Below are 14,223 nucleotides of genomic sequence, written 5' to 3' on the forward strand. Positions count from 1 at the left end.
GATCACCAGGATAAAAACAAACTGCGATAGTGGGCCCGCCCTGCCTAAGGCCCCTCCGGTGCGCAATATGGGAGCCGTCAACACCATTAAGGCCGATGGCGGAAGATACGGTGCATAACATGGTAACAACCCAGTTTCTCCAACGCTGACTGAAACCTATAGCTGAAGCAGCTCGAGCAAGTACTCCCAAGACACCGCGTCAAAAGCACGAGCAATATCCATTTTGAATAGCAGTAGTGTCTTCCTTTTGCAATGCATGGCTCAGACGACATTTCAGACATGAAGATAATTGTCATGGATGCTCTTGGATAGAAAGAAAGCACCTTGAACACATGAGATCAACTCGTTCATCTTGTCAGAAAGGCGCATCGATAGAATTTTAGAGATGAGTTTTGCAACAGAGTGCACCAAGCTTATTGGTTTGAAGTGCCCGATTTCATCAGTGTTTTCTTTCTTTGGAAGCAGAACCAGCCTCACCATGTTGAGCTCCACAAAACCAACATCATTCATGTGGAAGAACTTGTCCATGACGCGCATAATGTTGCCTTGATCGTGCCCCAACAACATCTGAAAAACTTCCCTGTGAAGGGCTTGATCGGCCGGCAAATTTCGTCTTCAGTGAAGGGCAGGTCCAGAGCGAGGCAATCATCGTCTCTGGACCTCCGAGAAGTGGCCATGTACAACATCCTCTTCGTCGTGACGAGAAGTTGCAATCACACCATTCTTTGTCCTGATGTACATTATCCGAGAAGTGTATATTTTTAAAAGCGAAGAGTATATATTTGAACCATATGCAACATACGTGGATTTAGCTGGATGCATATTGTTCCCAAAACACTATTCTTCATTTCGCATTAATTGGAGCAATTAAGCAGCCTTTTTTATTACTTGCAAATTAACCAAATTAGGATAGGAGTAACTCGCTGGCCCGGAGAAAATGATTTCTTTCTTTCTTTTGCCATCATCAATCAAATAGACCTATTCTGATCCTCGGCCTTTGAATAGCAGGGGATTTCTCTGAAATCCACCAAAACGGTCCGCAACGCACCAACCGGCGGCACCCACCTGACGACTCCCCCCCCCCCTCTCAGGCAGTCGACCTCCGCCACCTGCCCACCTCCCCCGCAGCTTCCAGAAGCTTCCAGAACTCGAAGAAACCTTTTGGCGGTGGTCACTGAGAAGGAGGGTTGGGAAGGGCACCGCAGGGATCTCCACGGCAGAGGCCATGGCGAGCCGGCAGTGCTGAGATCACGGTGGAGCGGAGGGGAGTGTCCAGTCCCACGCGTGGCGCGCGGGATCCGGGGGAAAGGAGGGGACCGAGGTCCTGATGCAGATCCGGGATGGCCTGCGGCGGCAAGCGCCATCGGTCACTGGGGCGATGCGGTCGCCGATGTCGGCGATGATGCTCGCCATGTTCGCCACCATGGCATCCTTCTACGTCGCTGGCCGGTGAGTCCGCCTGCTCGCTCGACGCATTGAGCGGCTCCTTGAAATGCTCACGTTTGATCCCTCTGCAAGGTTTTTTTCTCTGCGGGTTTACCGTTATGGGGAATTCTGAATCCTTGAATTGCTCTGGCGGAAGAAATGTGTAGTTTGTGTGTCTGGGAAGCTTAAGTGGGTCTTCTAGTGCCACTGCTTAAACTGGGATTATTTCTGTTTTGTTTTATATATCATTTATCCTCCAGATAGAGGGAGGGATATATCTTTTGTTCGTTTCTATGAAGCAACCCATAAGTGATTGGGTTTTGACCTTTTGCTGATCTTCGAGAGGGGAACTTTGTTGACATTGCAAATGTTAGATTGTCTCAGGATGCACAGAATCACGTTTACCTGATAAAAGAGCAGATATCTTTTGTTCGTTTTTATCTAGTATAATCCATAAATTATTGGTTTTTGACCTTTTGCTGACCTTCGAGAGGGAAACTTTGTTGACATTTGCAAATGTTAGATTGTGGCAGGATGCACAGAATCGGGTTTACATGATAAAAGAGCTCGACAGGCGAACCGGCCAGGTATGTTGCGTCAGACCCGACTATCCCTTCCAGCTAACTAGAACAATAGCTGCCTTTGACCTAAGCATACGAGTTCTGTCAAATTCAGGGGCGATCGGCAATATCAGTGGACGATACTTTGAAGGTTGTTTCATGCAGGTAACTGTGACCTAGCAGGACCCATTACTATGCAGATGTTGCCTTCTTAATGTACACGCTGACAAATAGTCGAATGCCATGCTACATTGTTCATTATTCTGTTTTTGCAAGTAAACTGGAGCTGGTTCTTCATAGTTGCAGATTTTCTATTGTGATAGTTGGAACTTTGAGCTATAGCAGTAACTCAGTAAGCGCTTTAATGTTTAGGCAGCAAGGCAAGCGGTTGGCATCACTCGAGATGGAGTTGGCTGCAGCAAAGCATGAAGGATTTGTTGGCAAATATACCTCTGAGACAAATGCGACTCATTCTAAGAAGAAGCCTCTGGTTGTTATTGGGATAATGACAAGCTTTGGTAGAAAAAATTACCGTGAAGCTGTCAGGAAATCATGGCTTCCGACAGGTACGACTTCATAGTGCATGTCTTATAAGCCATGGTCATAAATTCATATAATTGGGGGTGCAACCTCCATTTTAATTTTTTTTTTCATATAATCATTGTGGTAGTCTATTTTGTACTTTAGAGTTTATCGCCAAGTTATAAAGTGCTTATAGTGATAGTGGCAATGTTCAGAAAATCGTTTACTGGTAACAGCTTGGTCGGTTGGCGAGTAAAGGATTAATAGGCGAATGGGCCGATAAATCAGTTAATCGGCTACTCAGTGACACACCTAGGAAGGATTTATCGGTCTGTTCTGTCCGATATCCTATATACCTAAGAGAGTTATCCCCACTAACTTATTTATCTCAGCATGCAATCATGCATGGGAAAAGATCCACCACAACATTCAATCATGCATGGGAAATGACCCACCACAACATTTAACCATGCATGCTTTTTTCCCATTCAGTTTATTCTACTTATATTCAATAAATACTGTTACAACTATAAATAATCAAATATAATAAGTCTTATGTATTTTTTAATTTTGGTTCTCATGTTATCAACCCAAATTTTCATCAACCAATTCCCGCAGCAACACGCGGGGTATCTTCTCGTTTTGAACAATGGGTACTGCGTATTAGACAAATTAGGGCTTACCAGTTCCTGGGTTAGTTATCAGATATTTTTGTATCATGTCAAATCATCAGAATGTTGGCAATCTGTTTGCTTGTTGATATGATTGCTACTTAAAGAAACTTGATGCAAGGTAATGCCATACATAATAGCATGATGCATGCTCAAACATTACCTATTTTGATGATCCTATAAACACCGCTTGCTGTAAAATTTTAAGTACACCATATGGAATTCTTAAGTTGTATCTAGAATATAAATTAATAAATTAATAAGTTTCAAGATCCGAACTGATGGAGAAGGTTGGGCAATCCCCATATACTTCAACCCCCCCCCCCCCCCCCCCCCCCCCTCTTCACCCGTGGCTCGATAAGGCCTAAACACGGACAGAAAGAGGCCAAAGTTTTTTTATTCTAATTGTGAAAGCCGAGACTTAAACCCAAGATCCCTTAGCTCTGATACCATGTCAAGTTTCATGCACCAACCAGTAGAACCAAAAATCCGAACTGATGAAGGTTGGGCAATCCACATACTTCAATGACCTGGACAGAGCCAGTCTTGTGTAAAATTACTAATCATTTATGAACAAAACTTATGCATTTGGCATTGGTAGGTATTAGACAAAATCTAGAAGCAAATGCTGCAGTTCTACTTATTTTGAAAATGAGACTCTGGCAATGCTGATCTTCAGTTAATAAAGACAGTAAAATGTGTTCCATCTATTTCCTTAGTTTTGAAACTTACTATTGGTAAGAAATCCTCTCTGTTGTCTTTGTGGTTTAAATTTACTTATGTGTGCAGGTTCACTGCTGAAGAAACTAGAAGATGAGAAAGGCATTGTAGTACGTTTCATAGTTGGAAGAAGGTACTGTATACGTACAATCCTACTGGAATGATAATATGAAGTCTAGATATCTGATAGTTGCTCCTCCATGCAGTGCAAATCGAGGAGATCGTTTTGACAGGGAAATCGATGACGAGAATAGAAGTACAAATGATTTTGTGATCTTGGTATGCCTGATTTATGAATCGAACATATGATACCGACACTGTTTAGGATTCCATTTGATCAACTTTTGATATTGGTCCTCTTTCGTAGTGTTGAATTCAGATTTCAAAAGGCAAAAAGAAAAGGAAACATATTGATAGTTTGCCTTGTTACTATGGACTATGTGCTGCCTGAGATACCAGTCGAATTACAAGCCACCTAGCTTTGCTACTGTATGTTGCTTTTTGCATGGCGCCCAAATTGTTATGAAAAAGAACCCCCCGCCCTCACCCACCTTCCTCATTTCAAGATAACTTGCTCGAGCCGTGTTTTCACTGTATGTTACTTGTTACTTTTTGTATGGCGTCCAAATTGTTATGAAAAAGAACCCCCACCCTGACCCACCTTTCTCATTTCAAGATAAGTTGCTAGAGCCGTGTTTTCACTTTTTTTTACATTGGATGTTTTGTTTCTCACTTTGTAGTTCTTGACTATTATTGGGCATTGCAGGATGATCATATAGAGTCTGATGAAGAGCTCCCTAAGAAGACAAAACGTTACTTTGCTAATGCTGCAGAGACATTTGATGCTGAATTTTATGCTAAGGTCAATGATGATATATACATAAATGTTGGTAAGTATCATCTGTTAACTTTTATTACGTCTGAACAATTTTGTGTGATAAATGGTACTCCTTACTTATTTACGAAGCCTTTTATCCCAAACAAGTTGGGGTAGGCTAGATATGAAACCCTTTCACGAGGACTTCCCAGGAGGTCACCCATCCTAGTACTACTCTCGCCCAAATGGGTTTCATACCCAAAAGACTGGCTAGTTTTTACGTTAGCTCGCCAAGCCTATCACAACCCTTAGATATGAAACCCTTTCACGAGGACTTCCTAGGAGGTCACCCATCCTAGTACTACTCTCACTCATATGGGTTTCATACCTATATGACTGGCTAGTTTTTATGTTGGCTTGCCAAGCCTATCACAACCCTCCTCCTTTACCCGGGCTTGGGACCGACTATGCCTAGAAGACATAGGCGGAGTTGATAAATGGTACTCCCTCCATTTCAAAATAGTTTATGCATTTTGACTGTACAGAATCTCGAGGATCTGACTATGGCTTGTATTATTTACCAAAATATGCTTTTAAAAATTCATGAACTTTAATATTAAGGTATTCTTACGACAAATGTACTTGTATAATTTTTGTTTGGAGTGTATGAGCAACCAAAAATATTATTATTGGACCAATAGTTACAGACAAAGGGGATTATTATGTTTGGATGAGGAGCTGTATCAATCTGCTGATCTGCATGATATGTTTCAAGTATCAATTTGTCATTGCCAATTTAAGTGCTCCATTTTTTGTTGTTGATATGTTATGATGGTAATGAACTTGGCAGTTGGAAAAGGGACTTCAGTTAGCTATTGCATTTCTACAGAATAAAGTGAAACTTTTTTCTTCGAGAAAACGCAGAAGCTTTGCGTTTCTTTGCATTGAAAAGATAGAAGTTCAGTTACAAACGTCCGAGGACGCGCAGGTTACAGCAGGTTACAGCATGGTTAGTGCATGTCCCAGGTTTGTGGCAGCACAAGCCGGAGGCCAGGTGCCCCAGCAGCCGCCCAAGAGCAGGCCTCGTCCTTGATCCTATCGAGTAGCGTATTCATAGATGGTGATGCGTTGTCGAAGATGCAGCTGTTCCTATGTTTCCAAACCATCCAAGACACGAGCAGCGCAACGGGTTTCAAGGCTTTGTGAAGGCTCGGCGGCGTGTTCTCTTTGGCATGCTTCCACCAGTGCATGAGCGAGGGCTCGCGGGTGGGAATTGGGGCTGGAGTGCGCAGCCAAGCCAGGACCTCGTGCCATGCCTGGCGAGCGAAGGGGCATTCCAGCAGCAGGTGTCGGAGCATTTTCGGCTCTTGATCGCATAGGAGACAGCGAGGGTGGTGTTGCAGTCCATGGCGAGCCAGCCTCTCAGCAGTCTAGCACCGGTCTTGGTTGGCCAGCCAGTGGAAGAATTTTACTCTCGGCGGCGCCCAACTTTTTCAGATAAGCTTCCAGTAGTAGCAAGTCGTCGATCCATGGAATGTGGCCAAGTAGCTGGATTGGGCGGAGTAGGTGCCGCTCGCCGTCCATTTCCAGATCAGCTGGTCCGGGGCAGCGGAGAGCTCGGTGTGCTGCATTACCTGCCAAAGCTGCAGGTACTGACCAATCTCCTGCAGGCCCAGGTTGCCGTGAATGTCACGTGCCCAGGAGTTGCCATTCAGCCCGTCCGCCATGGTTCTCGCCCTGCGCCATCGCTTGGGGATGCAGTCGTAGAGGTTGGGCAGGAGCTCGCAGACGGACTGGCCGTTGATCCACCGGTCCTCCCATAGCAGGGTGGTCAATCCATTCCCGATGACCATGGACGTGGATGGCCAGAAGAGCGCATGCTCCATGGACGAGAACTGGAGGTCGAGCCCTTGCCACGCTCGCTCGGGATCTGTTCTAGAGAACCACAACCATCGCAGCCTTCGTGCAAGGCCGGCTCGTTCGAGGTCGCGCACGCCTAGACCCCCAAGCTCGATGGGGCGGCAGACGTGGTTCCAGTTCACGTGGCAGTGCCCTCCGTTGGCAGCGGCGCGCCCGGCCCAGAGAAATTCGCGTTGAATCTTCTCGAGCTGCTTGATAGTCTTTTTAGGGGGCGTGAACGCGAGCAGCTGGTGCACCGGGATCACTCACATGACTGATTTAACCAGTGCCAGGCGCCCGGTTTTGGTCATCAGCCAGGCCTTCCAAGTTGGGAGGCGTGCGGCGACCGAATTGACCATGGGCTGCAGCTGGGCGGCTGATGGGCGGCGTGTGGACAGGGGGATGCCGAGGTAGGCGATAGGGAGTGTCACCACCGGGCATCCGAGGTGCGTTATCGTCTCCGTGGCCGCCTAGTCGCCGTGCAAGATGGTAGCGGAGCTCTTGGCGAAGTTCACCTGGAGGCCAGAGGCCCTGCTGAACAAGGCGAGGATCTCCTTGACCGCAGCGACGTCGCCAGCCGTGGCATGGCAGAAGACCATGACGTCGCCGGCGTAAAGCGAGATCGTTGGGATGTGTCGTCGGGGGTGTAGTGGCTGCAGAATGCCCAAGCTGTGGGCACGTCTCAGGAGCCGTCCGAGCGTGTCGACGGTGAGCACGAAGAGCTGCGGGGACATAGAGTCGCCCTGGTGGAGCCCTTGTCGGTGCCAGATGGGTGGTCCGGGCTCGCTGTTCACTAGAACATGCGTGCTGGAGGAAGCGGTTCCCAAATCCATATTGGCGCAAAACCTCGAAGAGGAATGGCCACGATATGGAGTCGAAGGCGCGCGTGAGGTCGAGCTTAATCATGACTCGTGGAGCTCCCAAATGGTGTAACAGCTTGAGCGATTGCTTGACGAGGACGTAGTTGTCGTGTAAGCTCCGTCCCGAGATGAACGCATTCTGGTTGCGGCTGACTAGGAGATCCAGCTTGGCGCCGAGGCACGAAAGCACCTTGGCGAAGAGCTTGGCCGCAAGGTGAATAAGGCTGATCGGCCGGTAGTCGCGCAGTCCATGGGCTGCGGTGTTCTTCGGGAGCAGCGTCAGAAGCGCTTGGTTCAGTTTGCAGAACCCCCTTCCTCGCAGGTCATAGAGCTGCTAGCACATGTCGAGAAAGTCCTGCCTAACGGTGCTCCAGCGCGCGCGAAGGAATTCCGCCGTGAACATGTCTGGTCCCGGCGCCTTGTGCGCGGGGAGGCGCTTGACAGCCTCCCAGATCTCCTCCGCGCTGAACGGTTCGTCAAGGTCGGCGAGGTCTGTCGGTTCAATGAGCTGCGACAGGTCCAGGGAGTGCTCCTGGTCGGCGGCGGTGCCGAGCAGGGTGCCGTGACAGAGGAAGGCTGCCTGCGCCATCTCAGTGTGGTCCGTGAGCACCCTGCCATCTGCAGTGAGGCTAAAGATGCGGTTCTTCTGTCGTCTGAACGAGCACTGCCGGTGGAAGAAGCCTGTGTTAGCGTCGCTGTCTTTGAGGTTGGCTATGCGGGGGCGAGAGATTGCGTGATTCCTGGGCCTTGTCGAAGCGAAACTTTTTGATCTGTAAAAAAGTCTATCTGCATGATCTTGGTTTCTGGAATGCATTTTTCGCACTTGCTCGACATGTTTTATAGTCAAATAGCACTTTCAGTTTTTTGCGGGGAAAAGCAGCACCTAACACGGAACAACATATTGTGTTTATGCAGACACTCTGAGTGCAATGCTTGAAACTCACTGGGACAAGCCTCGTGTCTACATAGGCTGTATGAAATCTGGGGAGGTCTTTTCTGAAGCGTGAGTTGTTTGAGCCAGAAGAAATGGGATTTGAGTACCATGTTTGCCTCTTGCATCCTTTTCTTTGTCAGGGAATCGACAATCGCTAACAGCTTCCTTGAAACAGGACCCATAAGTGGTATGAACCGGATTGGTGGAAATTTGGTGACGGGAAATCGTAAGCAACCTGTACTAGTATACATTGAATGCTCAATACCACTACGGTGGTGGCTCACCCATTTCATTGTACCAACTCATAGATACTTTCGACATGCTTCTGGTGAAATGTTTGTCGTATCAAGGGCCGTGGCTCAGTTCATTTCTATAAACAGGTACACAACCTATGCTTTGTGCACTAATATTTATTTTGTATTCTAGCATGGATATAGAAGTAGAAAGAAGAGATGTTTTTATAAGTATACATCTAGTGATGTATCTTTGGTGTCACTTTTCAATGCTAGGTCTGTTCTCCGGACATATGCACATGATGATGTTAGTGTTGGATCGTGGATGATTGGGCTTGCTGTAAAGCATGTAAATGAAGCAAAGCTATGTTGTTCATCATGGCCCTCAGGTTTTACCATCTCCTTCACTGTACTTATCAGCCTTGTTATTGATTCCTTTTTTTTCCCTTGGAACTTGGTATGTGGACGTTATCTTAGAAGTTCATTTTTCTTGTCAAGATTGCATTGTGATGAATGTATCTTTGGTATTCAGGCCATTTATTACCTAGGAATTGTGATGAATGTATCTTTGATATATATATATATAGGATAGAGAGATTATGAGCTATGTTGAAGAAAATCTTCTGTAGTCACTAGAATTGCAATAGGTAACAGGAATAACTTAGTCCTGAGAATACATGCCACTGCTAGCAAATACTACCATATACATGCCACACAATTAGATCATGTTACTCATTGCCGACAACTCTTTCAATGATGTAAGTTGTGTTCTGAGCTACTCCCTCCGTCCGAAAATACTTGTCATCAAAATGAATAAAAGGGGGTGTATCTAGACGTATTTTAGTTCTACATACATCCTTTTTTATCTATTTTGATGACAAGTATTTTCGAACGGAGGGAGTAGTAGTTGGGAGCAGTTATTGTATTGGCACTTTACCTGCTGTCATTCAGGGACTGGTTCTGCTTAGATTATGAATCTGGGGTCCCATTGTTATGGAAACTTAGAGCCTGTTCGGAATTCCACCAGCTCCGCAAAATCCCCGGAGCCAGGAAACGGCAGCTCCAGGAGTGGAGGTCCTCCGAACAGGGCCTTAGATTATGAATCTGGGGTAATTTGGAATTAGAGTGGATAATTCATACTTCCTATTTGAATCTGAAACCAAAGGCCGATGTTGCTTGTTATTTATTCATAGTTCCTATTTGTGGAATTATTTATCTAATAATGATGTGATTTCACCAGTAACTTAGTTGTAGATAATTCAATTATGGGCTAATGACAAAATTTCACATTGCAGGAGCCATGTGTTCAGCTCTTTGATGGGCAGTGCTTCCCTGGGTTTTGTGAAGAGTGTGTTACACTGAATAGATTTTCGTTTTCTCTTGCCATTTCTTTTTTTTCTATGCCATCATTGAGCAAGCAGTGTCGGTTCATAGTGAATGTGGTTTGCCGCAAAAAAAGGAGAAGTATTGTACCTTTTCCTCGTATGCCGACACTACCTGCCGTGGTTTTTTTTTTATCATTCCCTAGATCTCCATCCGTACCATTCTTTGCTGACAAACATCACTGTTCGAGTGACAGAAATTAATAGCACTTGAGGAAATCATGTTTACTTACGTATCCACATATATTGTTTCGTGACGATGGTTGTGAAATTCGCTACACCTAGTGTGCCATTTTGAACCAAGAAAAACAAAGTTCAAAGGTTACTCTACGCTCATTATGTAGCCTGACTTTGAGTCACTGGCACATGGGGCCCACCAGATGCTGGACCTGCCTGTCAACGACCCAAAGTCAAGCTGGGCTAAGTCAGAGAATGTCATTTGGAAAATTTCAGACTTGTGACGTATTCCTCGATGAATGTTTGGAGGGAAGAATTACGGAAACAAGCTGTATATTTTTTATTTAATGAAGTGCCTGTGTTGTATGATCACAAACTTGAAAACGCCTTGACTATGGTATATCACTAAACATGTGCTAGATTTGACCCAAAGTTTATTTTCTTATTTGTTTACATGAGGTGTGGCGGTGGTCGCGGGGTGGGGTGGATGCACTTGTCTAGAGAGACTAACGACGCGTTTGGTTCGCCAATTTCGCACCGCCTCCCGATTACATCGCTTTCCGAAAACGTTACGGGCGTTTGGTTCGGCTGGACCAGTTTCCGTTGCCGTGTAATCGGATACGTCGCAAGTGAGTTTCTGCAAATGAGTGGGTGGGTGACATAGGTCTTTATGCAAAAGTACCGCAAATTACCTCACATATGTTTACTTGTGGATTGGACGGTCAGTACTGCTGGATGGTAGACACACTGTCATCAAACCTAGGTCTTGAAACCCTTCTCCCAAAGTCCGATTGTTGATTTTCCTTAGATGAAGGGAGTAGTGGAGGGAGGTTGGGGGTGTAGCGACGGCGATAGGTAGACGAGAGAGATGGATTCAAGTTCTCGGGGAGGCGCAGTGGTGGTTCCAGGCAGGCGGTAGTTACGAGGGGAGATATGGGGATGCATCAGGGTGGAGAGGAATGTGCGGATAATGAGTGTAAGAGACCCCCGCTTGATCAGAATAGAGGTGTAACTTACAATCAAATAGAGGTGAACTTCATGTTTTTTTGTTCTGAACCTGTCTTATGTTTTTTAGCACCTAAAATTGAACTCCTATCATTAATCATCAATCAAATGGAAAACCTTATAAAATGAAAAAGCCAACTCTCATGGGCATAACAACAAACACGCGTAGTGCACTTAGTTACAACATAATATATCCAGTTTTTTACCTTCTCGCAAGGTCTGTCCTTGCATCACAGTACCAAGTATAATTGGGACAACTTGCAGAAGCTGGTAGCTGGACCTTCCAAGAGGATGAGTGCCTGCACAACGACCACCTAGAGAGGAAAACTGACAGGGAAGGGAATGTGAGGGAGGACGCAGTCGTGGATGCGTCGTGCTCGGGGATGTATGAGCTCGCCGGAGACAGCACCGTCTCCATGAGCATGACATGCGTCCTGAAGGAGCCGTCCTGCTGCTATTGCACGAAGTGGACTACAACGACCCCTTGACACATGCGCGAGTATCAGTGAGCAGCAGGACGGGCCGGGGGTATTGGCTGGGAAGCGGAGGAGCATAGTCGAATGACGGTGACGACCGGAGAAGGACGGGGACACATGCATAGCTTGAACTTCTATCGCCAGACGGACCGATGCAGCAAGAGCCAGGTCGCAGCGGTGGTGCAGAGGCAGGTCAGCGGCTATAGAAGCTGTGGGCGGCGGCGGCCGGCGTTGGGAGGCGCGCGACGAGAAGGTGTTGGGCGGTGGAGTGGGGGCCGTCGACGGCGGGAGGCGCGTCAGGAACCAGGGGCGGCGGCGCGACAGGAGGAGGTGGAGGCGGCGGCCTCGCGCTAGAGGTGTCTGGGCGGCGGCGCGCCAGGAGGAGGTGGGGGCGGCGGCCTCGTGCAGGAGGTGTCGGGGCGTCGGTGCGCCCGGAGGAGGCGGGGCCGGCGGCAAGCCCAGATAGAGGTGGGGCGGCGGCGTCGCGCCCGGAAGGAGGCGGGGGCGGGAGGCGCACAGGGCGGCCGGAGGTTGGGGGTGGGGGAGGTGGGCGACAGGGAGTGACGGGGATAAGGTTCGGGGCGCTTGCGCTTTTTTCTGTTAGCTCGCCCGATCTCAGTAACATCCAGTGAGGCCCGACCCCGTGATCTGAATAACTATTCTAATTTCAGAATCAGAATATTATTCTGATCACAACCTGACCTTTCTGAGTTAGACGCATGAACTTCCCTCTATAGGAACCCGACCTTCAGGCTATCTTCATAACCGTGACTCCTCGCGCGAATTTTTCCGGTCAGTCGTGTTCTATGTGATGCAAGTGTAAGCTGCAAACGGTTTTAGCAACTAAATGCCCGTTTTAAATAGGAATATCGCTCATTGGCGTATTTTGCTCTTGGGGCATGATGAACATGCGTCTGCTGCAATTTTACTGCCTGAGTTGTTCGACCTGAACTTCCCTCAGTGGTAGGTTGAACTTCCGCAAACATTGCCCAAATGGGGCTTGCGATATACCGTTGGAAAGCTATGGCCACGAGTATCATGACCCAAGTGTAATTTTTGTTAAAATGTAAGCGGTTTAAGAGCAGTTTTGAAAACCGTTTTTTCTTCATACAAAAAAACGTGAATCGTATTTTCGATCGCATTTCTAAACCGTTTATCAGAATGAGGCAAATAATATGGCATTGGAAAGCTACTGCAAAACCGCTTCTTCCACATGTTGATAATTTTCTCTAATTCCCTATGGTTAATGAGTAATTTGGAAAATCGTAAAATTTTGCAAACCGAACAACCGAGTTGGTATTTTCCATGCCATTTCTAAACGACTAATCCAATTGAGGCAAATGATATGGTGTTGGAAAGCTTATGAAAATGCGCTACTTTTTCATGTTAAAAGCATTTCCTAATTTTGAACGGTTTAAAAGTAATTTAGAAAACGATACAAGTTCCACTGAGTTCATATTTTCGAGCTAAGTTTTTAACCGTAAGTCCAAATGCAGGAAATGATATGGCATTGGAAAGCTTGAGGAAATGCGAAACTGTTTGGTATATATTGTTTCTCCCAATTCCTTACGGTTTTAAGTCAATTTTGAAAATGGCTAAAAATGTATTTTTGCCGTAATTTGTAGAAACTTTATCAGAATGGGGAAAATAATATACCACTGAAAAGCTACGAAAAATGCGAAACTTTTTCATGTTGATGGTTTTCTTTGATTCCTAGCCGTTTTCAAGTAATTTCAAAAACGGCGAGATCATTCGTTCTTCCTTTATCGCAAAACAGATTCTTTGAAAATGCACCACGTCAAGAACTTGAACTTCTCGGCATGTCTACTTGAACTTCACTCTGTTTTTTCACGTGCTTTTTTTGCTCGTAGCTCTCCATCCACTCACCGAAATTGAGCAAGTGATATACCGATGGAAAGCTGATGTAAACACGCAACTTTCCCGTGTTGATCATTTTTTCATACTCGCGATGATTTTAAAAATTTTTCATCTGAAATTCATTCAGTGTAGTTGGTGAACTTCTTGCTGTTTTCACGTTGAACTTCTGTGACATATTTTTGACGTGCTGTTTTTTGCACTGCGTGAAGTAGTTGAACTTCTGGGGCATGTCTGTTTGAACTTCAATCTATTTCACTTTATTGTATTTTTTATATGAAATACACACCATGTAGTACGTGAACTTTTGGTTGTTATCACTTTGAACTTCTCTCTGGTTTGAGAGAATTATTTTAAAACACAAAAAACAACATATTTTTTATGTATTTTGGACATCCAAATACATAGTGAACCTCTCTCACAAGATTTTTTTTGAACTTTTTCTCGCTGAGTACTTGAATTTCTAGCAACCATTTTTTGTTTATGAGTTATTTTTAAAAGTGCAAAAAATGGCGTTGTGTTTTTTCTTTTCTTTTTTGAATAGGTAAATCCTAGGTTTTAATAAACTCCAAACTTCTCTGTTATTTCAATTTGAACTTCACCTTTTTATATTTTTGAGTAAAGAATTGTATTCAATTTTTTTACGGAAAAAATCAAACATGGAAAT

General features: G+C 45.7%; 1 protein-coding gene across 1 annotated transcript; it reads left to right on the top strand.

Annotated features, from left to right (window-relative positions):
* The first annotated feature begins 1,061 nt into the window (after positions 1-1,061).
* On the top strand, positions 1,062-10,263 carry LOC125518984 (Galactosyltransferase family protein). The gene is made up of 12 exons (XM_048683872.2): positions 1,062-1,449; positions 1,949-2,012; positions 2,101-2,150; positions 2,358-2,551; positions 3,968-4,031; positions 4,105-4,177; positions 4,665-4,788; positions 8,390-8,477; positions 8,584-8,634; positions 8,717-8,788; positions 8,918-9,030; positions 9,937-10,263. Exons 1-12 carry the CDS (start codon positions 1,328-1,330, stop codon positions 9,957-9,959), a joined length of 1,038 nt encoding a protein of 345 aa, XP_048539829.2. The 5' UTR covers positions 1,062-1,327; the 3' UTR covers positions 9,960-10,263.
* Positions 10,264-14,223: the final 3,960 nt, after the last annotated feature.

The sequence above is a fragment of the Triticum urartu genome, chromosome 7A, assembly GCF_056163025.1.
Source record: "Triticum urartu cultivar PI428250 chromosome 7A, HENAU_Tu73, whole genome shotgun sequence".
In the NCBI taxonomy this organism is placed as follows: Eukaryota; Viridiplantae; Streptophyta; class Magnoliopsida; order Poales; family Poaceae; genus Triticum; species Triticum urartu.